The sequence below is a fragment of the Heterocephalus glaber genome, unplaced genomic scaffold, assembly GCF_053883595.1.
Source record: "Heterocephalus glaber isolate CG9 unplaced genomic scaffold, H.glaber_assembly_v1.0 deba00001532, whole genome shotgun sequence".
Taxonomy (NCBI): Eukaryota; Metazoa; Chordata; class Mammalia; order Rodentia; family Bathyergidae; genus Heterocephalus; species Heterocephalus glaber.
In genome coordinates, this window is record NW_028258330.1 from 34,244,308 (window position 1) to 34,269,783 (window position 25,476).

Below are 25,476 nucleotides of genomic sequence, written 5' to 3' on the forward strand. Positions count from 1 at the left end.
CTCTGTTTTGAAACAGAGATATAATTATTGAGGCATCATGATATTAAAAGGGTCGCACACATTTGATATGTTGAACTCTGTGAGTGTGTGCATATGCAAATATATATGACACCCCTTACCACAAAATGGTAATGATATATGATGTTCTTATTTGCATATATTCCTTGTTGGCAACCAGGATTTATGAAATTTTATTTTCAGCTGTTGCTAATCATTGTCCAAATAATACATAGAACATGGTCACCATTCAATATGGATCTATCAATTGTAAGAAATAATGTTTCAGGAAAACTGTCAAAGATATAATTTTCTGTGGAGAAGGCTCAGAGTAGGAAAAATTTCAAATTGGTAATGGCACTAGGGATTCCCTAAGGGGACCAGATTCATAAACAAAACATACAAATGAATTTATAGACTGGAAAATATAAATTTCCACATTTCAATAATATTAGTAATGTCCATTTTTATGAATAGTACTCATGTTATTTTTCTTTTTCCTGGTAGTTGCATCCACCTCATGGAAATAGGAAACAACACCAGAATCTCAGAATTTCTTCTTTTGGGATTTTCAGAGGACTCAGAACTGCAGCCCCTCATATATGGACTTTTCCTTTTTATGTATCTAATCACCCTGCTTGGGAACCTGCTCATCATCCTGGCCATATTCTCCAACTCCCACCTGCACACACCCATGTACCTTTTCCTCTCCAACCTGTCCTTTGCAGACATCTGTTTCACCTCCACCACCGTGCCCAAGATGCTGGTGAACATTCAGACACAGAGCAAAGCCATTACCTACACAGGTTGCATTACCCAGATATATTTTTTCCTGGTCTTTGCAGAGTTGGAAAATTTCCTCCTGGCCATGATGGCCTATGACAGATTTGTAGCCATCTGTCATCCCCTGCACTACATGGTCATCATGAACCCCTGGCTCTGTGGCTTGCTTATTCTGGGGTCCTGGATCATGAGTGTTCTGCATGCCTTGTTCCAAAGCTTCATGGCTTTGCAGCTGTCTTTCTGTACTGACTTAGAAATCCCTCACTTCTTCTGTGAACTCAATCAAATGGTCCAAATTGCCTGTTCTGAAAATTTTCTTGATGACTTTGTGATGTATTTTGCACCTGTGCTATTGGCTACTGGTTCACTCACTGGGATCCTTTATTCTTACTCTAAAATAGTTTCCACCATACATGGAATGTCATCAGCTCAAGGGAGAAATAAAGCCTTTTCCACCTGTGCATCTCACCTCGCAGTTGTCTCTTTATTTTATGGCACAGGCCTAGGAGTTTACGTCAGTTCTGCCACCGCCCATAGCTCACACTCAAGTGCAATAGCTTCAGTGATGTACACTGTGGTCACGCCCATGTTGAACCCCTTCATCTACAGTCTGAGGAATAAAGATGTAAAGAGAGTGCTGATAAGACTCTTTGGAATGAAACTATAAAAGAACTCATCACCTCGGAGCTGATGTGGCTCCTGTGACTGCAGGAACTGAAACCTTGGAAACTGAAGTTTTAATTCTTTGATCAGATTATGATTGTAAACTCATTCTTTCTGTGTTTTTCTTGAAATTTCCATTACTGTGATTTCAATCTTTGTAAAAAATGTAAACAATTCAATTTTAATTAATTATTTTATGACTACATATCAATTGTGCAGCAGATTGCACTTCATTTTGGGGTATTTGTACATGCATTAGCATGGTTTATTCTTCATTTCTGGTTCCTATTACTCTACTTACCCTAGTTCCTCTCTCTTCCCACAGATTCCTTTCCTATTTAATAGTCTCCTTTCTGGTTTCATATCATCTTTTTCTTTTTTAAAGTTCCATTTAGGAGAGAAAAACTTTCATTACTTTTCTTTTTGAGTCTGGCTTACTTTGTTTAACATGATTGTCTCCAGTTCCACCCATTTTCCTGCAAATGACATTATTTCACTTTTATCTCTCTCTCTCCATATCTATATATATCTCTATATATCTATATCTATCTATCTATACATACACATATATATATATATATATATATATATATATATATATATATATATCACATTTTCTGATTGGAACCTGTGCTAATCCCAAAGCTTGGCTACTATGAATTGCACCACAACAAGTAAGGTTATATAGGTATCTTTATAGTATAATAACTTTCATTCCTTTGATTATATCCTGAGGATTATTACAGTTGGTTCATATAGCAGCTGTATTTTAGTTTTTCAGGAACCTCTATACTGATTTCTATAGTAGCTATATTAACATACATTCTTTCCATCCAAATGTAAAGTTATTTTTCTCCCATATCCACATGACCACTTGTTGATATTTGAACTCTTGATGATAGCTATTCTGACTAGGGTGAAATGGATCTCATATAATTTTCATTTTCATTTTCCTGATAGCTAAATATTGAACAATTTCCATGTAATTATTGGCCATTTGGACTTCTGTTGAGAAGTGTCTGTTCAGTTAATTTACCTATTTTAATTGGATTATTATTATTATTATTATTATTATGTTTGGTGTTAATTTCTTGAGTTCTTTATATATCCTTGAGATTGTTTTCACAAGAGTAGCCAGTAAAGATTTTCTCCTATTATGTAGGATGTCTGTTCACTCTGTTGTTTCCTTTGATGTGCAGAAGCTTTTTAATTTAATCTATTCTCATTTGTTGGTTCTTGCTCTTATTTTTTGTGCCATTAAAGTTCTTTCTGGAAGTCATTACCTCAGCTTAGAACCTGAAGTGCTTTCTCTACCAGTTTCAAAGTTTCAAGTCTCATACTTAGTAGGTCTTTAATGTTTTTGAGGTGATTTTCATATCTGGTGAGAGATAGAGATTTAGTTTCAATCTTCTACATATGAATATCAAGTTTTCCCAGAATTGTTTGTTTAAAAGGCTATCTTTTCTCCAAAATCTATTTTTGGAATCTTTGTCAAGAACCAGAGGGCTTTAGCTGCATGTATTTATTTCTCTGTCCTCTATGCTAATCCACTGATGTACATGTCTGTTTTAACGTATCGAGCTGTTTTGTTATGTATTATAACTTGGAATTGAGTAGTGGGATACTGAGAAAGGTAAGAAGCACCTGACTTCCCAATTTTTCCCAGTGGCAGCTGGAGGAAGTGTGTGGTTGGCTCCCTTTTCTTTCACTTCCCTTTGTTCTCCCTCTCCCTCAAATGGACTGGGACTGTCTGTTTCAGAGTCCTCTCTGGCTATCTAGCAGTATTCTGCTGGCTAACAAGGTGTCACTCTCCACTCCACCAGGGACAGGAACAGAGTCTGTCTAGCATTTGTGGAAATGATCACAACTGATTTTCGGTTATATTTGGAATATAAACACCCAGATAAGTTATGGTATATGGGACCAAGAATACCTAATGTGGTCAACATGTACTTTGAGAGTGACAGTGTATCAAAGATGGGATTTTGCAGCATACAATATTTAGCACCATGGACTGTCTGGGTCATAAACCCAGAAAATCATGCTGCCATCACTGGGAAAGATTTCATATTTGACTCATTCCATGGGGATTTCATTTTTTCATACCACCAAGGAAAGATTTCTGGTTTCAAAAGTTTTATCCAGATAGCTCATCCTTCCAAATACCGAGATGACAGTTTTCTCATTCTCCTTTGGGTGCAGAAGTTTGGATGCTCACTCTCTGAGTCTGACTGCAGTGACGAACTGTTCACCTAATGCCTCTCTGGCCTAGCTGCCTGTGAATGAATTCGAAATGACCATTACTGAAGAGGATGACAATATATACAATGCTGTGTATGCCTTTGCCCATGCTCTCCATGATATCCATTTTCAACACGTACAGGAGCAGCTAATGAAAAATTGGGAAAGGATGTTGTTTCTCCCTGGAAGACATTGTCTTTTCATTGGTTGACATGTACTGTCAACAAGCTACCTTTCTTAAGGGATTCCACAGGTGCTCCAACCAAGTGTTTCAGAATCCTTTCTCCAAGGTTCATGATTTATTACTATTTTCATTGTTGAGGAAATATAACTAGACAGGACTAGAAATTGTAATGGGAAACATGCTGCCAGGCCTTTGGATGCAGCTCAGTAAAAATACTTGCCAGGCATCTATGAGGCTCTAGGTTCCATCTGCTGTGTCATAAACACAGAAGCCAATAAATCCCTAGCTAATGAACCATACCCAGAGAGACACAAAGACAGACACATACACAGACATGCACATAACATCACCCACATGCATCCACCCCCAAACACAAAAATGCAGCATTGTGCATAGAGAAAACAATGCAAATACATAATTTATGTTTTAAATGTCAATGTGATACCATCTAGTATAATCAATAAGATATTCAAAATATCTCCATCAACTTTTTAAAAGACAACAGAAGAATGCATAGTTTTTATTTACAAAATAAGTGCTAAGCAACAGAGTAAACTGTTGATTATGTAAACTTTTGATTTATTTCTGAAAGCACTTTTGGTACAGATTCTATCTTAGTACAAAATAACCATTGTTAAATGTACTCTTTCTTCTCCAAAAACACAAAAACTTACCCAAATTGTTTGGGAGGATGCCATCTAAAGAAAATATATAAGCCTATAAATGTATTTGTTATGATAAGTAACTGGAACATAAGAGAAAGGCAAAGGAGGTTATTACCATAAACAGTACATTAGAAAGCTTGTACTTAGAAAGCATGAATACGTTTAGTGCACCAGAAAATTAACAATAAGTATTATAATTCTATGAAACCTTATGCCCTTTAATTTACTTTTGTACCAAAAGCATCTTTTAATAAAACTTTGTTGTTTTTTCCACAAAAATGTAATCTTTTGAAAATGACCAATATAAACATATCACAATAACATATTTAGAATTTAACCCTTATTGATAACCAATGTAAGCATATAGTAATAACATGTTTAAGCAATATTTATTGAGGTAGGTCTCTTATAAGGTTATGGAAACTATCAGGATCAGTCTGTTGTAAGGGTATGGAAATTGTTGATGTCCCCTAGTGAACAAAGGCTGGAAAATATTTACACATGGGTGCTCTTTGATTCACCAAGAGGAGTCCCATTTCCAAAGGTCTGAAGGCATGCCTTTAACTTTAAAAACCTTCATTTATAAGCCAATTTAAATTATAGGCAAATATCCCTTTAAACATTTTTAAGGCAAAAAAGGAAAAAAAAATGTTGAGCTTAAATGAAAGAACTGTAGGATTGGACAGATAAGTGGAAAAACAAACAACTAAATGAGACAATTTAGTTGTAAAAGTAGAGTGCACTCAAATATATTTAGCCTAATTGAATTAGGATATTCCTTTTACAATTTTTAGGTTCATAATTGTAAATAAGACTAGTCAAACCTGTGTAGTTCAATTAACAGAGATCTCTTGTAATTATAATCAGAAGGAATGAAAGCCCTTTATACCTGTAAATGGCCCTAGATTAATGGCCTTTTCTTTTGTCTCATTTATTATAAATTTTTTATAACAAACTTGAAACCAATGAGCGAACATACATATTTCATTGATAAATCATTTCTGCACACCTTCTCTCAATGTACTTAAGCTTTCTAGTCTTCATATCTCTACCCTTCTAACAAGACAAAACCTTTATCATATAAAATCCTTTCATATCAAAGATATATCTCTTTTACTTATAGCTTTCTTAATATTTTTTCTCCATCTCACTATAAACCTTCTATAACACACTTGGTTTTAGCTGTTCAAATCTTAAAGTGTTCCTGCTTTTTTTTCTATTCTCATATTATTACATTTTGAAATTTGACTGGCCACCAATAGAACATTAACCTTGAGTTCTTCATTAACAAACAAAGTAGAGAAAAGAGAAATTAACGCTGTAACTACAATTCAAGAATTTGCAATGCATAAGAAATGTTTTAAGCACACCAATTAAACATCAACTCAAATTGGAACAAAGATACATTTATTAATTACCTAATACTTGTAATTTCATTTCTCTTATAAAAATCTCTTTATGTCTGGTAGAGAGAAGTTTCAGTTTCTCTGGCCTGTTTGGATTCCACACATTTGCAGGCAGCATCAAGCTGATAAGACAGCACTGGCCTAGTGATTCTTAAACTTGGGAGTGTTTCTCACTGTTTTTCTTTATGCTCTTCATAGCTATCCTGGCTGTTTTCAATCCATTGCTTATTCTCTCATTATAGTTCTTTCCAATCTGAGTGTGAGTTTTGTTTGTTTTTTTCTGAGTCTGACCACAGCACCACCCTCCCCACACTTCCTGGTGCACTAAGCCAAGCAGTTCACCTCATGCGTTTGCCACCACCTCCTCTGCAGATACCCTGTGGTCTTACCAGCTTAAACAGAGGGGAAGCCAGCTCACCCTCCTCTGTGAGGATAGCACTGAGGTTTGCACATAATGACATCACATATTTTGAGAGAGGCAAGTCTGTGATGAGAGAGAGCAAATTTGACAGGCAGTTGTTCTAAAATCAAAACTAAATAGTTCTCACCAGTGGCTGATTGCCATGGAGCAGATGCTTGAATGGCACCTAGGCTTAGTTTTATGGGCCACAAAACAGTGGACAAGGCTAGAAGTTATCAAGGTCTTAGTTAAAGTCTCAAGGGTAATATTTTTTCTTTTTTGTTAAGTTTTCTGGATTTTATTTTTGACATGCTCCCCAAATTCCATATCTAAAGTTCTTGTTTGTGAAAACCGATGATTATATTTAACTATGTCTTGCAGTATTTCTTTCAACACTACAGGCCAGCACCACGAAGCTTGGGCATGAAGTTATTATCCTGTGTTTTAGTCCCAGCTGACTACCTTCTCCCATCTGAAGCACCTACCTCTTTTCTGGGTTTTGCTTTCTGTCAGATGTCCTTAAGCTTGATGTGAAGTGTTCTGTATCATCTGTATTTCCTTTTTTTTTCTTAGTGGTCTTACTGAGTGAGAGATTGCATGGTTCAAGCCTCCACACCGATTCCTGGTAACCCCTGAAACGTTATGGGAAACCTCTGCAGTCATTTCTCGTCTCCTGATCAGTATATAATTCAAGCCTGAGGGGAAAAACTGAAAGATAAACTAAGAGAGCAGGGTGGCCAATGGTACTTTAGCAAAAGGCACAGATCCATCCAAGCCACTCATTTTTATTAGTAATCAACTGAGGTAAAGCCAAGCTATGTGCAAGAATGCACAATTGTGCAGTTTTCTATGGAAACTAGTGGAGACAAGGCTCATAAAGGAAAAGAAAAAGCATTCTTGAATTAGGAACAGAATAGACAAAATATATGGTTGTAATTAGAACATTGTTCTTCTAGTAAGAAGGTTGGAGTTGTGGGAATGGAATTTGCATGCAAGTTACTCTGACCTCAGCACATAGACTTTGGCTGGGCTTGCTTATCAGAACAAGTTACCTGTGGGGTCAACTCTTTACAGCCTGCACTGCACCCTGCATATATGAATTTTCATGCCCATTAGTATTTGTTTTATGTAGTTGGGTTCAGTAGTGTTTGGTGCATAGATATTTATGATTGTCATCTCTTACTCATGGATTGTTTCATTTACAAGGATATAGTGTCCTTCTTTGTCCCTCTTAATCAGTGTTGGTTTGAAATCCACTTGATCTGCAAAGAGGAGAGCCACTCCTGCTTTTTTTCAGTTTCCTGTGGCATGAAGCATTTTTTCCACCATTTAACTTTCAGTCTATGAGTTTCTTTTTTAATTGTGTTTCTTGTATGCAGCATGTTGTTGGATCTTGCTTCTTGACCCATTCTGCCAGTGTATTTCTTTTGACTGATGAGTTAAAACCGTTAACATTGATGATTATAACTAATACATATTGAGTTATCACTGTCATGACTTTTTCTTTTTGTTGGATTCTCCCCCTTTGCTTTTAATTTCTTGTTGTGCCCAGTGGATTCATTCTGCTGGGTTTCCTGGGGTTGTGATCCTCATTGTCTTTTCCTAGGATTTTGTCTAAAAGTTTTTGGAGTACTGGTTTGGTATTCATGAAATTCCTAAGGTGCTCTTTGTTATGAAAGTATCTTATTTCACCATCAATTTTGAAAGATAGTTTTGCAGGTTACACCAATCTGGGTTGGAGGTTGTTTTCCTTTAGGGCTTGAAACATATCACTCCAAGCTCTTCTTGCTTTGTGCACTTGCATTGAGAAGTCTGCTGTGATTCTGATGGGCTTTCCTTTGTATGTGATTTGTTTCTTTTCTCTGACTGCTTGGAGAACTTTGTTCTTCTGTTGGGTTTCTGGGACCTTAGCAATTATATGCCTATGTGTAGATTTTTTTTGATCAAGGTTGCTTGGAGTCCTATATGCATCACTTCTCTGTATGTCAAGTTCTTTCCCCCTGCTTGAGAAGTTTTCTGCCATCACTTTTGTGAACAGATTTTTATGTCATCTGCACTCTCTTCTGTTTCTTTTATGACTCCAATCAGTCTTATGTTATTCTTCTCCACATTGTATACCAGCTGCTGGATTGATTTCTCATGGTCCCTTACAATTTTAAAGAAAATTTTCTTTGCCTGGTCACTAATTACAGTCTTAGCTTCTATATCTGAAATTCTATCTTCACTTTGTCTCATTCTGCTGCATAGACTTTCAGTGGAGTTTTCAATCTCTTGGTAATCTGTTTGCATCTGTTTTATGGATTCCATTTTTTTCCTATGTTGGGATTCCATCATGTTCCTCAGCTCCTCTATTTTTTTTTCATCTGTGTCCTCTCTAGATTTATTAATCCTGGCTTGCACTATGGGCACAATTTCTGCTGTTATGTGAGAAATTATTTCTGATTTCATTTTTTCCAGATCCTCTTTTGCTGCTAGATCAGGGAGTACAGGCAGTTGAGCATCAGAGTGTTCCATCTCATTTCCCTTTTGGGTTGCTGTAGGAGATCTGAAAGTCTGGTTCTGAGGCTTCTTTATGTGTCTTCTCATTTTGATGGGGGTGGGGGTGGGGTGGCAGGGGCTGTGCTGCTGATACCTGCGGGGCTCACCTCCTCTGTACTGGGAGCTGTGGCATGCTGACCTGGAAGCCTCGTCTTAGCTGGAAACTGTGGCATGCCAACCCAGAGGCCTTCTCTGTGCTGGGAGCTGTGGCACACCTACCCAGAAGCATCCTCTGGGCTGGGAGCTGTGGCAGTCTGACCCAGAGGCCTCCTCCGGGCTGGGAGCTGTCTGCTGTGTAAACTTTCAATGGAGTCTTTAATCTACTGGGAATCTGTTTTCATCTTTTTTATGTATTCCATTTTCTTCCTATGTTGGGATTTCATCATGTTCCTCAGGTCCTCTCTTTTTTAATCTGTGTCCTCTCTAGATTTATTAATCATGTCTTGCTCTATGGGCACAATCTCTGAGGATATCTGATAAATTATTTCTGATTTCAGTTTTTCTAGATCCTCTTTTGTTGCCAGTTCAGGGAGTACAGGTTGTTGAGTATCAGTGTCCCATCTCATTTCCCTTTGGGGTTGCCTTAGCTGATCTGGAAGTCTAGTTTTGAGGCTTTTATATGTCTCTTCTCATTTTGACCAGGGTGGGGATACTGCTAGCACCCATTCACCTCTTCTTTGCTGGGAGCAGTGCTATGGTGGCCAGGAAGCCCATGGAACATGTTTAAGTAAGTAAAAAGAATTTGAAGTTATCCTTTGTATATTATCAGACCATAGTGTGATGAAATTAGAGATCAATAGCAAAAGAAACCACAAGAATTACATAAACAGATGGACCTTGAAAAACACAATCCTGAACAACCAATGAATCACAGAGGCAATTAAACAAGAAATCAGACAGAGTATACAATTAAATGACAATATCAATACAACATATCAGAATCTATGGGACCAATGAATGCAGTCTTATAAGGGAATCTCATAGCAGTGAATACTCATATTAGGAAAACAGAGAGAGGTGAATTAAACAACCTGATGCTGAACCTCAAGCTTCTACAAAAAGAAAAGCAGGACAAACCCCAAGCTCATACAAGGGAGGAAATTATGAAGGCCAGATCAGAAATCAATACAATGGAGACTAAGAGAATGATACAAAAAATCAATGAAGCAAAGAGTTAGTTCTTTGAAAAAATAAATGAAATTGACAAACCCTTAGCCAATCTTATGAAAAAAGTAAGAAAAGGCCCAATTCCATGCAATTAGGAAAAAAAGAGTTAAAAGTACCACAGACACAGCAGAAATCTAGAGAATCATCAATACCCATCCACCAATAAGATTGAAAACCCAGAAGAAATGGACAGATTACTAGACATGTATGAATTACCAAAGTTGAATGAAGAAGACCTAAAAATTCTAAGCAATCCAATATCAATCAACATAGTTAAAAACTTACAAAGAAAGAAAATCCTGGATCCTCATGGCTTCACTGATGAATTCTACAAGACATTTTGAGAAGAACTATTGCCACTACTGCTAAAACACTTCAAAGAAATTGAAAGGAAGCAATACTCTTGAATTCATTCCTGGAAGCAAGGATCACATTGAGCCCAAAAGCAGAGAAAGACCCAACTGAAAAGGAGAACTATAAGCCAATCTCAATAATGAACATAAATGCAAAAATCCTCAATTAGATACTGGCAAATGGAATACAGAAGATCGTCAAGATCATACACCCTTTCCAAGTGAGATTCATCCAAGGGATTCAGCAGTGGTTCAACATATGCATATCAATAAATGTAATATGCTGTATTAATGGAGCCAAGAATCAAAACCATATGACCATCTCAATAGATGTGGAAAAAATTTTCAACAAAATCCAACATGCATTAATAACTGGAGTAACTGGAGAAGCAACTCCTTTCACAGTAACATCCAAAAAGATGAAATATCTAATGAATCAACCTAGTGAAAGAAATACCTAATGATTCAACCTAATGAAAGAAATCAAAGTCCTCTACTCTGAAAACTATAGCACTCTAAAAAAAGAGGTAAAAAAGGATATCAGACAATGGAAAGACATCCCTTGTTTCAAGGTCTGAAAAGCCAATATAGTGAAAATGGCCATACTTCCAAAACTGCTATATAGATTCTATGCAATCCTAAATGAAATCCCAATGGCATATTTCACAGACCTTGAGAGAACAATCCAAAAATTCATCTGGAAAAAGAAGAGACCTAGAAAAGCAAAAACAATCCTAGGCAACAAAGACATAGTAGGAGATTTCACAATTCCCAACTTAAAACTATACTATAAAGCTACTGTGATTAAAAAAAAACAGCCTGGAACTGGCAAAGAAACAGAGCACCAGGGGAATAGAGTAGAAGATTCAGAAACAACTCCAGACATACTCAGCTACCTCATCTTTGACAAAGGAGCCAAACGCATTCACTAGAGGAAATATAGCCTCTTTAATAAATGGTGCTGGAAAATTTGGGTTTCAATTTGCCAGACTTTAAAACTAGACTTATATCTCTCACCATGTACTAAAATAAAATCAAGATGGATCAAAGACCTAAACATTAAAAAAGAAACACTAAACTGGGTGGAAGTGAGGTTAGGTAGAACTCTTGAAGACAATTGTATAGAAAAAGATTTCATGAACAAAATATCAGTCACAAGTAAACTCACACAAATAATCAACAACTAGAATCTCCTCCTCTTTAAAAGTTTCTACAGAACAAGAGAAACCACCAACAGCATGAAGAGACAACACACAATGTGGGAAAAGTATTTTGCCAGCTGTTCCTCAGACAAAGGTCTACTATCTACATAAAGAACTCACCAAAATTAGACCTCCAAAATTTAAAAATCAATACCAAAAATTATTATCTGAAATGAACAGAAATTTCTCAAACAAAGAAGTAGAAACAGCAAATAAACATATGAAAAAATGTTTGACATCACTGTTCACCACAGAGATGGAAATGAAATTGAAATTCTACTTTACTCAAGAAAGAATGGCTGCTATCAAGAAATCAACCAATGACAAATGGTGGCAGGGTAGAGGTGAAAAAATAAACCCATCTTCATTTTTGTTTTGTTTTGTTTTGTTGGTACTGGGGATCAAACTCAGGACTGAGTGGTTGGATGGCAGCCACCAGAACCACTGAGCTGAATCCCTAGCCCCACCCTTCTTCATTTTTAGTAGGAGTGTAGCCTGGTGCAACCACTGTGGAAATCAGTATGGAGATACCTCCAAAACTACTAGTAGAAGTTCCATTTGACCCACCTATTCCCCTGCTGGGTGTCTTCCCGAAAGATATAAAAGAATCATATCACAGCAATATATGTGATATGTAATAAATACATACATATTTATAGCAGCATAGTTTGTAATAGTTAAAACTTGAAAGCAGTCCAATTGTCCATCAACAGGAGATTCGATAAAGAAAAATGGAGTATTACTCAGCTATAAAGTATGAGAAACTAGAGACATTTATAGCTCAGTGGATGCACATTGAGGACATAACCTTAAGTGAAATAAATAGGACATACATGTACAAATACCAAACAGCTTCTCTGGTGTGAAAAACTGAAAGTGTAAACAAAGATCACAATGTATAATTGATAATATGAAATAGGAAGAAAATGTACAAAGGGAAAGGGAGAAGTGGAAGGGGTAGGAAATGAAAAAAGGGAAAGAAAGAAATATGAGAAAAGGAAAAATGGAGCCAAAATCTTTGTAAATAGTAAGGGGTGAAGGCATTGGAGGGAAGACATGGGAATGGAGAAAAAAATAAGAACCAAGATATATCATGTAAAGGTACAAATTCCCACTGATGAATGTCATCATATTTTATACCTAAAATGTACAAATAATCTTAATGAATAGAAAAGAGATCAACTGAAAGGAGCAGCAGTCCCAATAGGAAGAAATACGAATGGCCAACAGGTATGTGAAAAAATGTTCAACATCTTTTGCCATTAGCAAATGAAAATTAAAACAAAGTTCTTACTCTAGAGAATGACAATCATCAAGAAATAAAAAAATTTACAATGGCATCCAAAAAATTGAAATACCTAGGAATCAACCTAACAAAAGAAATCAAACATCTCTACTTTGAAAACTATAGCACTTTGAAAAAAGAGATTGACTAGTGTAACCGAAAATGGAACGGAATCCCTTGCTCCTGGGTAGGAAGAATCAATATACTGAAAATGGTCATACTTCCAAAACTACTATATAGATTCAATGCAATCCCAATTGAAATTCCAGCAGCATACTTCACAGACCTGGAGGAAACAAATCCAAAACCTCATTTGGAACAAGAAGAAAACTAGAATAGCAAAAGCAATGCTAGGCAATAAAAACAGGTAGGGGGTATCACAATTCCTTATGTTAAACTATACTACAAAGCTACTGTAATAAAAACAGCATGGTACAGGCAAAAAAACAGACCTAAAGACCAGGTGAATAGATTAGAAGATGCAGAAACAACTCCAGACACACTTAGCCACCTCATATTTGAGAAAGGAGCCAAACACCCTCATTGGAGGAAAGATAGCCTCTTTAATAAATGATGCTGGAGATAATTGGGTTTCAACTCGCCAAAGACTAAAACTAGACCTATATCTCTCACCATGCACTAAACTAAAATGAAAATGGATTAAAGATCTAAATATTAAAATAGAAACCCTGAACTGGCTGGAACAGAGGTTACGTAGAACTCTTGAAGACCTTGGTGTAGGAAAAGATTTTATGAACAAAACCTCAGTTGCCTGTGAACTAGCACAAACAATCAACAAGTGGGATCTCTTCTTACTAAAAAGCTTCTGCACCGCAAGAGAAACTACCAGCAGTGTGAAGAGACAACCCACAATGTGCGAAAAATTTTCACCAGCTGTCCCTCAGACACAGGTCTACTATCTTGAATGTATAAAGAACTTTAAAAAATCAGACCTCCCAAATTTAAAGACCCAATCCAAAAATGGGCATCTGAAATGAACAGACATTTCTCAGACAAAGAAGTAGAAATAGCAAATAAACATATGAAAAACTGTTCAACATTACTGGTCATTTGAGAGATTCAAATGAAAACAACAATGAGATTCCTCCTCACTCCAGAAAGAATGGCTGCTATCAGGAAATCAACCAGCAACAAATGCTGGTGGTGCTGTGGAAAAAGAGGAACCCTGCTCCACTGCTGGTGGGAGTGTAGACTGGTGCAACCACTGTGGAAATCAGTATGCAGATACCTCAAAGAACTAGGACTGGAAGTCCCATTTGACCCTACTATTCCACTGCTGGGGATCTTCCCCAAAGAATTAATAAAATCATACTACAGTGATATATGTGCACCCATGTTCATAGCAGCACAATTCATGATAGCTAAAACTTGTAAGCAACCCAATTGCCCATCAACTGGAGACTGAATAAAGAAAATGTGTTTTTTAATAAAATGCAGTATTACTCAGCCATAAAGAATGAGAAACTAGAGACATTTATAGCTAAATGGATGTATATTGAGGCCATACTCTTAAGTGAAATAAATAGAACACACATGTGTAAATACCAAATAGTTTCTCTAGTGTTAGAAACTGAAAGTGTAAATAAGGGCTAAAAGGTATAATAGATAATGTGAAATAGGAAGCAAAAGGGCAAAGGGGAGGGGGAAGTGGGAGGGGTAGGGAAAGGAAAGAAGGGAATGGAATTAATATGAGAAAATGAAAAAAAGGAAATAAAGTCTTTGTATATAGGGAGGGATGAAGGGGTTGAAGGGAGGGCAGGGGAAGGGAGAAAAATAAGAACCAAGAGAGTATGTAAAGGTGCATATTTCCAATGATGAATGTCAGTATATTGTACCTAAAATGTACCAATAATATACAAAAATAACAGAAAAAAAGACCCTCCTACATAGTTGTTTGGAATGTAAACTTGTACAACCATTTTGGAAATCAGTATAAAGATTTCTCAAAGAAAACATTAGAAACTGCATATGACCTAGCTATACCTCAGCAAGGTAAGTTTCGCAAAGAGATATAGACATCATACCACAAGAAACAAATGTCTCAGCAGCACAATTCATAATAGCTAAAGCCTAGAAGCAGCCTGTATACCCATAAGCAGAGGAGTGGGTAAAGAAAATGTGGTTTCTGTGCATAATGGAATCATACTCACCTCTAAAGAAGAAGAAATGAGACAGTATTAGGAAATAGAGTCACCTGAAAAAATGTAATGTTGAGTGAAGTAAATCACACACACAAGTTTAAATAGCATAAAGCAGTGACCGAAAACCTTTTAGGAATTTCAGTGCTTACAAACTACCTGCCCTGGCACACATGCCATAGGTTCATAACCACTGCCTTAGAACATCTCTCACTTTGGGAAGGCAAAGTACAAAGGGCATAATGAAGGATGGATAGAAGGAGACCATGAAATAGATTCCCTGCCACTAGGAAATTGTGCTATAGACAGAGGATGAGAGGAGAGTACCAAAGCCAGGGAAAGAAGCAGAACAAAGTCATATCTCCTACAGGAGCTTAATTACCTCAGTGAATATAATCATTGTATGCCTTAAGTATGAGATGCGATTAATAATACCAGCAATGATGAAAATGGGGACAGGGATTGAGAATAGGAAGGAGGAGGGAAGGAAGGGAATTGAAAAATACATAAGCTGTAGTATGTACATGATGACTCTCCATGATGACTATAAAGTGCATGTAGTGTGAACGTGTATGAATAAAGATAAAATTTAAAATGGTAATATTTTTATGCATTGATCTTGAGTTAGGGATTTGGTTTTTTGCATTCAGTGTAACTACTGGCACCACATGAAATGGAGAAATAAGTGGTTGTGGGTTCAGCACATGTGACTATTATGCCCTCAAGCATGGGCCACACAGAAAGTGGTGGGTGGATGCAATAAACCTAGGTGTATGAGGCTGTAACTCCTTGTCTTGTACTCTGAATCACTTAATACACAGATGTTCTTTGGTGGGCCTGGGCCATCTCAGACTGGTTCAATGAACACCTAGCAATCAACCTCTAGTGCAATTCGTAGGCCACATCCCAAATGGCTTATTGAGACAGGCTGAGGAGCAAATCTGCCAGGAGGAAGTAGCTCCTTGGATATTGCTGTCAGTGGACTTGGTTAAGTCATGGTGCCTCTAGGTGGAGAGAATGATACTCAGATATAATTTGTGTGTTTTACCTGGACACCAGACCTCAGATCCAGAGCCCAGGAGGCAAATAGTAAAAAATTCCACCTGGGTTCCCTGGAAGACTTTGCTGAAAACTGTCAGGGGCATAAGAGTGTTTACCTGAATCAATAACAATAACATGCACATAAATATATGATATTGTGTGTGTGTGTGTGTGTGTGTGTGTGTGTGTGGCTGACACAGGGAGGTTCTTTACTCAGGCTAGTCTTTGCAGGCACTCTCTAAGATGTTCCTGTTGATCATTGTGTTCTTTCTTCTGCAGGATCCTCTCCTAATGTGTAATGTTGACACTGAACCCTGCCTACATAGAAGGAGCACCAGTGTGTACAAGGATGGAGATGTGGTGATTGGACGACTTTTCTCCCTTTTTCTTTATTTCTACTACACAGATGTCTTTCAACTAGAGCCTGTGAAAGACTTCTTTATGATCCAGTAAGTGCCTTTTTCTTGTACTTATTTTCTTTTTTTTATCAGGAAGGATAATGCCTAAGCCTTTCTGGGTGATTACATCCACCTTCACTATATTGCAGCTCTGCCCTTCCAACCCATAGATAAAAAGTGCAGCCATAAATTATTTTGAAGTTCCCTGTAACCTTTCTCACATTTTGAACCTAGGAAGATAAATTCTTATTGTTTTAGTCTCCTTTTAGGAGGGGAAGCTGATGGATTCATCCTCTACCTTATTATACTATCCATACCCCTCTTCTCACCTGAGCTGCCACTGCACAGTACATTGACTGATGTTCTTTAGTATCAGAGTCCAAGACATTGTGTTGCATTCATTGCCAAGCAGCTTCCTCAAAATATGCCCCAGATACAATGCTTGGCCTTCTAATTTTCTTTAATGATGTGTAAAGTGTCATATCCCTACAGGGTTTCTACTACTACTCATAAGCCTCCTGCTAGGGGAGACTTGAGCTGTCAATGCTCAGTTACTTTCCAATAATGTGCATGTCTTGACTTTATGCACTGTCCTTCATGCCTCCTGGACCTGCAAGCCGGGGTATGAATAAGGAAGAATTCGTCTGTGAGATCTTCACCTCCAGACTGATTCTTCACATGGACACATGGACACACTCTGTTCTCACATACTATCACATCAGTTCTGTAGCCAAATGTATAATTAATTCATTGATTTTGCATAGTGTCAGAGGACTCTAGCAGATTACTTGTGACCCTGTATGAAATGAGGTGACCTACACAATAAATGATTGGGTTGGATTGGATGCTGAAGCCACAAGTGCTCCTGTAATTGGGGGCAAGGATGACAGGATAAGAAATATTGGCTTCTTCCTTCCATAGAGGGTTTCTCCATCATTCTCATGTTTGTTATCATGTCCAGATGCCTGCTTATACTTTTGTTCCTGGACACTGTTCCCTGTGATGTCATGGTTTTTGAGACCAGGTCTTTTTATATTACCTAGGTTACCAGTGATATCCTGAGTTTAAAGCATTCTCTGGACCCAGGATTCCAGAACAGTTGCAGTACAGGCATGTGATATTGTGTATTTACTGTTGACCTTGTTGATGTGTTTATTTATGAGTTTTAATTATGGTAGCTGCTGTGGAGTGTTTTTTGTCAGAGAATGACAGAATGCCAGGAATATGTGGTGGGAATAGCAGGAGAATCTATGGTCACGTCCTTGAAACCTTTTAAAAATAAACATTACATTTATTGAGAATGGTAAGGAGGATTTTATTTAATCAGGGCACAACCCTGGATGTAAAGACCATCAAAATGGTATTTTGAACTGGTGATGTGGATCTGCAGTATGTTCTGGATGCTGCATGGGATGAAGGAATTTTATAGCCAAAGAGGAAAATAAAGGTCCCTGGGTGTACATGACTCAGAGACAACACTAGTGCATTGAAGCATGTCAGAAACCAACGTATGAACTACAGCTTTGGGCAGCCTAGTGTGAGCATGCATTACCTGAAGTTAGTGGATGATGAGGAACTGATCAGATACCAAGTGTCATCAGATTTCAAGAATAGTTCAGGGATTCTAGACAGAGAGAGTGTTCCTATCTCAGGGGGAAGAGAAGAAGCTACCTTCTCTCTCTATTGTCCTCTGTTCTCCACTAACACCAGGTCAGGGAATCACACTACTATTCAGTTGGCCCCATTTCAAACACACTAAACCTGATCTATGACTGGAAGAAAATACTTGCAATTCCAACAGCTTTTTATTTGCAGGCTGACTTCCTCATTGGGAATAAGTATTAAGAGATAATCTGAGAAAAGTTTTATTTCTAAATCAAAAGGCAAAGAAAAGTAAATTTTGAAAGAAAATTATGTATATATTTTGTTTGTATATCAACAGTGTTTTGCAAAAAATAATTTTAATATTTATGAGAGAAGAGGGGAAAGGGGAGGGGGAAGTGGGAGGGGTAGGGGAAAGGAAAGGAGGGAATGGAATTTATATGAGAAAATGAAAAAATGGAAACACGGTCTTTGTAAATAGGGAGGGATGGAGGGGTTGAAGGTAGGGTAGGGGAAGGGGGAAAAATAAGAACCAAGAGAGTATGTAAAGGTGCATATCTCCAATGATGAATGTCATTATATTGTACACTTAAAATGTACCAATAAAAGGATATACCAAAAAAATATTTAGGAGAGAAGGTGGCCCAAGTATTCAGAAATGTTGTCATGGCTCTAATAATTAAAATAGTCACAGTAATATCTTATTCCTTTCTGCACTCACATATAGGTACTACATTCGAAATAGGATGTACTGTTTCCATGCTGCTGCAAACTATTTTGCTTACACAAAAATATGACATGTATGTTGACATATGCATCAATAGGTTCATGAAAACTCTTCTGCCTCCAACATATATCTTGTAAGACCAGCCAAATTCACCTCTTATCACAGTTTGTAACTTTCTAAATTTTTAATTGGTTTCTTATCTCATGCCTATCTAATAAATGTTAATAGTTGTTTGATAGATATTAGATTATAGTATACAAATACACATATATATACACACACATCTATATACAGATACATGGTCTTTCATTAAAGCAAGTGAATTCTGAGAATGAAATTGGCTCAGCTCAAAGCTCTCTATATTTTAAAATATTTTTATGTTTAATATCAAACAAACATCTAGGAACATAATAAAGGATACTTTAGCCAGTCATGCAGGGGAATATTATTTCTTTAATCCTTACCTGAAGGAAGTGCCCTAAATTGATGTTTGCATTAAATAATGTGATGTTGCTATTAATTTTTAATAGGTGGATTGACTATATTTCATGTATTACCTTAAAAGTATTTTGTTAGATGATGTCTTTATGATTTATACACCTTGCTATAAGCCTTTCCACTATTCCAAAAATATCTTGTATGTTTAATAAAGGATAAGTTGGTTAAACATGTACTAATTTTAAAAATGATTAATTGGGATCATTGTGAATAGTTTGCATAAATCATTTTAAAACTGAAATAAACAGGCAACTTTAGGTAGCAGAAAATTTACTTATCTTTTGCCTTTTTTGTTCCTGTTTACCATGCATTTCAATGAATAATTGTATGAATAAATCTATATTAATTCAATAATTATTTAGTGCCACTTCCCTTTATTTAGCAATAAATACAGATCTATTTCTCACAATTCTTTCTACATAAATAAAATAATTTAATATTGATCTTTGATTTGTAATATGAACTCTGTGACATAAGCAGTGTATGTATACATATGTATGTAAATTAATAAAAAACTACACATAGCTCATTTCTCTTTTTTTCCTATTTTGATGCATTACTGCATCTCCATTTTTCCATGTCATTCTGTTTGTATAAATCATTATAGTGAATTTTTTTTTCTGTTATATTTCATTATTGTCCAGAATTACTTCTAAAGATACTAATTTAAAGATGCTACTTTTACAGTCTTTGCATTGGCCATAAAAAATTCTTTTCTTTCTTTTTACAATTAGAGTAATGGCTACCTCCACAGAACTTTTGGGTGAGTGTTAATGTGTGAATTATTCTCTTTGCTGCTTTTTTTGCCTTACTAGAACATTATGTTTTTGTTAAATATTCTATCATAAATTTTTTAATTAATTTTACTGGTACATTTTGTATATGCATAATGATAACATTTATTATAGGGAATTTAAATCTGTACATGATATATTGTGATTCTTCTATCTCCATTCCCATCCCCTCTGTTCAATGCCTCTTCACTTCCTTATTTATAAAACTTTGTTTCCATTTTTTCCTCCTAATATTTTTTCCTTTTTTCTTCCTTTCTTCCCCATCCCCAGACTAGCTCCCCTTCCCATTTGCATATTTTATTCCTATTTTACAACAGTATCATAAAAAATTTGTTAACTGTTGCTATGCTACATATATTTTAAACAAAATCCTTTAAATTAGAAATTTTATGTTGGAAATTTTGACAATTCTCATGTATTTATATTTTGGTTGGCTCACACACTTCTTTTAAAAAATTGACTTCATTGGTACATTTTAGGTATACATTATGATAACATTCATCATTAGGAATCTGTGCCTGTACATGATATGTCTTAGTTCTTATTTTTTTCCCATTCCTCTTCCCTCCCTTCGACCCCTCCACCCCTCCATATTTACAAAAGCTTTGCTTCTGATTTTCCGTCCTTTCTCAAATGTTTTCTTTCCCTTCCTTCCTTTTCCCCACACCCTCTATTTCCCCTTCCTCTTTGAAACTTTGCTTCCTATTTTACATTATTATACATTTTGATCCTCATTTACACTTTGTTTCTCATACCAGAGAGACAATTTTGTATTTACACCTGTATGTCCTATTTATTTCACTTAAGAGCATGGCCTTGATATGCATCCATTTAGCTATAAATGTCTCTAGTTTCTCATTCTTTATGGCTGAGTAGTACTCCATTTTATTAAAAAAACCACATCTTCTTTATCAAGTCACCAGTGGACAGACATTTAGTTTGCTTCCAAGATTTAGCTATTACAAACTGTGCCACTATAAAAATGAGTGCACATATATCACTGTGGTATGATGTTTTTTAATTCTTTGGGGAAGATACCCAGCACAGAAATAGCTGGGTCAAATGGGCACACTTTTTAAAAAATTATTTTATTGGTACATTTTAGGTATACAATACATTTACATTTATCATTGGGTGCTTGTACCTGTACATGATGTATCTTAGTTCTTATTTTTTCCCATTCCCTGTGTGCCCCTCACCCCCTCCATCCTTCCCTATTTACATAGATTTCATTTCCATTTTTTTCTTTTCTCATAACTTTTCCTTTCCATTCTTCCCTTTCCCCTTCCCCTCCTACCACCCCTACATCTTTGGACCTTTTCCTATTTCAAATTATCAATTATTCATTTTAATGATTTTCATCCTTATTTACACTTTCAGTTTCTCACACTAGAGAAATTATTCTGTATTTGTACGTGTGTCCTATTTATTTAACTAAAGAATATGGCCTCAATATGCATCCATTTAGCTATAAATGTCTCTAGTTTCTCATTCTTTATGGCTGAGTAGTACTACATTTTATTTTAAAAACACATCTTTATCCAGTTTCCAGTTGATGGGGACTTGGGCTGTTTCCATGGGCACACTTTTTGATGGGAGTCTTGGTTTATCAAATTTTTCATGGACTTGTAAGATGAACAATTTTCCCATTTATGAAATACTAATGTGTGCTTCTTTAGCCAATTCTTTTTTTCTTGCTGTTTTAATAAATATTAATTTTATGGCCTAGTAACTCCTGAATGATAATAAGTAGTTCTGATGATAACACAAAAATATTGACCTGGTCTGTATTTTATTTAAATTGCTCTTGATACACAGCTTTTTAGGAATATTTATCCAAAAAATATGCTAACACAAAAAAGAAAGAACATCCAAAGGCCAAGTGTTAAATATTTCAGTGCCAGCTAAGGAGACACTCAGGGCAGCCGTATATTTAGTCCAAAGGTCTACATGACCAAACCTCTCACAAAGGGCCACACCCACCACCCCAACCACGACCATCACAGCAACAAAACCCTCTGGATACACAGTTGGGGAAGCTTTCCAGGTGGACAGTGTTCCAGGCATAACAGCACACACTGCTGCTGGAAGAAGTTAGTCTTTTCCATGACCACTGGAGAATACAAATGGAAGCTTGTGCTTTGAGTTCCCTTGGGCCCATCCATGTAGCTCTTAATCTGTCTTAATTTTCTGTAGCCAGAAAAAAATAATATAATAATATATGCTTGAATGTAATACAAAAGAAGCTTCACCCCTACAATACACAAAGGAGATCATACCCCATCAATAGGAAGGCTTATACTAGTTTTCTTAACACAGGATCTGCACGAAGTGGTTGCAGTAGATTTCTGTGCAATGCTTCCATGGAAAGGGATGAACTTGTATGCCTGCCCTCCAACCACTCGCACTGTGACTCAGTGAGATTTACTTTAAGTAAAGTTAGTTTTGAATTAGAAGGATTTCTGTTTTGTTTCATCTTTAGTTATAAAATACTAATTGTATGATTTTTCTAGGATACAATGCTATGTGTGGATATATATTTACATTATCATGATCAAATCAAGCAGGATAAAATATTCAATACTTGTTATCCTGTGCCACATAGATGGATGTGGACAGAGATTTTGTTTTAGTTACATTCAAATGATAATATTAATAATAAATATTTCTCAGCTTCCTGATAGTATCAAATGCTTTCTATATTTGAATAAGCATGTTATTTTGCCCTTGTGGAAATGTGAGGATATTTTTAAAATCTTAATTTTTTGTAATGACTCATTTAGGCTAATTCTTTGCTCAAAATTTTTTTTAGTATTTACAGCAAGATCATGTGAATTTTATAGAAAACACACTTTAATTGTGTTTTGTACCTTCAGTTTTTATTAAGCAATTACAAGAGGAGTACACTCTTTTTTTCAGAAATGGTAATTGAAACACAGTCATTCATGCTGAGCTAGATCTCTAGCCTGTTTGAATTTTTTTTTTTAATTTTGAGACATATGCTTGCTGCATGTTAAACTGTCCCAGGTGTGGTTGAATTTGCAATCATCCTGCTTCAACCCACCCGATCCAGAGCTAGGAATACAGCTGTGTACCATCATGTCCAATTTTTATTCTAACATTTTAAGATTTGTAAAATCCATTCAGACTCAGTATATATTGGACATTCTGTTTCAACTCTGTTGAAGCCCAATAGCAACATTGTATAATTTCAGCTTCATTTTTTTTTTAACTTCAGTCACTGAGTAATATTTTTAATTTTATTTTTAAGGCAAAAACAAAAGGTTTTATTTTTTCAGTTTTAATTTTGTTAGTACATGTTTGCATACACAATGCTTACATCCACTGTGGGGAATTGGTACACACACATAACACATCTCAATTCTTTCCTTTCTATCCCAACCTTTTATATTTTGCTAGCTTCAGATTTACTTATCTTCTAAGTCCATATAAAGTTAATTATCATATATACCAATTAACAGTTAGACTAATAGGACAAAAACAGTTACACTCAATCAAGACAATATGTACTTTTAGATATATTGTCTATGCTGGATTGCAATAGCTTTACTCTCTCTCTCCTATTATCTGTTTTTATTTCAAACTTTATATATATATATATAGAGAGAGAGAGAGTTTTTTACTTAAGGAAAACCACGTGATTTTTAAGCCCAAGTGTCTGATTTACTTCACTTAATATCATGATCTCAAGTTGCATCCATTTTCCAGCAAATGACTCAAGTTTATCCTTCTTCACAACAGAGTAGTACTCCATCGTGTATAAGTACCACATTTTTCTCTTCATTCATTTCTTGATGGACATATATAATGTTTCCAAGATTTAGCAAGTATGAATTATGTGACTATAAACACGGGTATAAGATGCCTTTAACTCTTTGGGAAAGATATTGAATGTATGAATGCAATTTCTACTCATACTGATTTCCATAGTGGTTGTATCAATTTACACTCCCATTATTTACACTGACAATGAATAAGGGTTCCTTTTCCACACAGGCTTGCCAGAATGTGTTATTATTTGCTTTCTTGATGGTAGCCATATATTTCCGGGGCATGATGGAATCTCAGTGTTGTTTTAATTTGCATTTCTCAAGTGGGCTGTGATGTTGAACATTTCTATTTATTGGCTGTTTCTATTTTTTCATCTGAGAAGTGTCTATTCATTTCAGATGCCCATTTTTTCTTTTTCTTTCTTTCTTTCTTTCTTTCTTTCTTTCTTTCTTTCTTTCTTTCTTTCTTTCTTTCTTTATTTTGTGGTACCAGGGATCAAACTCAGGTCCTCACACTTGCGAGGCAGACGGTGGAACGACTGAGCTGAATCCCCGGCCCTTTTTTTCTTTTTAAATACAAATTTATTATTGAAGATAGTATAGGTAAATTAAGTGGTTCATTTCCATCCTCAAGAAAACATTAACAGCTTCTATCTCATTTAATTTTGTCAAATTCAAACATAACTTTTTGACCTTTTGAAATGTTATTTTCCTTGAATTTTTTCTTCCTGGAAAGTTTCTTGTAAACCTTCAAGTAGTTGGAAACATTTGCCTATTTGCTCAGCTCTCTGAGAATAGCCTTGCCGAGCATTTATTCCACCTGTGCTGAACCATTCTTCTCTCAAGCTGGTAGCAGGGCCACTTGACAGAAGCAATCAAAATGAGACAAGGAGTGAGCAAGCCTTGTAAAGTAGTTCTCATTCTCTTAATTAGTGTGCTACGATCCACCCCGGCTTCTGCAAGATCAGACATGCAAGACATATACTTGGCCAAAGCAGCAGGATTCTACCTATTTCAAAAATAGATTTAAAATAAAATAGAATCACTATAGGAAAGATAATTAGGTTATGCTTTACATTCCCACCCTTGCTTTACAAAATCTGTATATTTAAGTCCATGGAGTGTTGGTCTGCCACAAGTAAAAATTAAGAATGTTTAATTACATTCATTTTTTAAAGCTACAGGTGAGGATTTCTGAGAAATTCTTCAGCACAATCGTAAATTTGGGAGTTTATTTTTGAAGTTCTTTACATATTCTCTATATTAGTCCTTTGAAAGGTAGATGGCAAAAAATTTCCCTTTCTGTAGGATGTCTCTTCATTCTGTTGGTGGTTTACTTTGCTGTGCAGAGCATTTTAATTTGATGTGATCCCATTTGTTGCTTCTTGGTAATATTCTTTTGCAACTGGGGTTTTGCTCATAAAGTCTTTAACCACACCTATCTTTTAGCATTTTACCTATTTTGTCTATCAGGAGATTTTTCCTCTTCTAATGTTAGGATCTTTGATACATTTTCATTATAGTTTAGTACGTGGTGAGAGATATGGGTGTAGGTTCAACTGTTATCATGTATATAGTCATA

The 25,476-nt window shown here is 36.0% G+C and overlaps 1 protein-coding gene and 1 pseudogene across 1 annotated transcript; both read left to right on the forward strand.

Annotated features, from left to right (window-relative positions):
- The first annotated feature begins 517 nt into the window (after window positions 1-517).
- Window positions 518-1,447, forward strand: LOC101697120 (olfactory receptor 7A5). Its single transcript, XM_004870714.1, has one exon. The coding sequence runs from the start codon at window positions 518-520 to the stop codon at window positions 1,445-1,447; it is 930 nt and encodes a 309-aa protein (XP_004870771.1).
- Window positions 1,448-3,736: 2,289 nt separating this feature from the next.
- The window catches only part of LOC101697489 (vomeronasal type-2 receptor 116-like), a 35,829-nt pseudogene continuing 14,089 nt past the window's right edge, over window positions 3,737-25,476 (forward strand).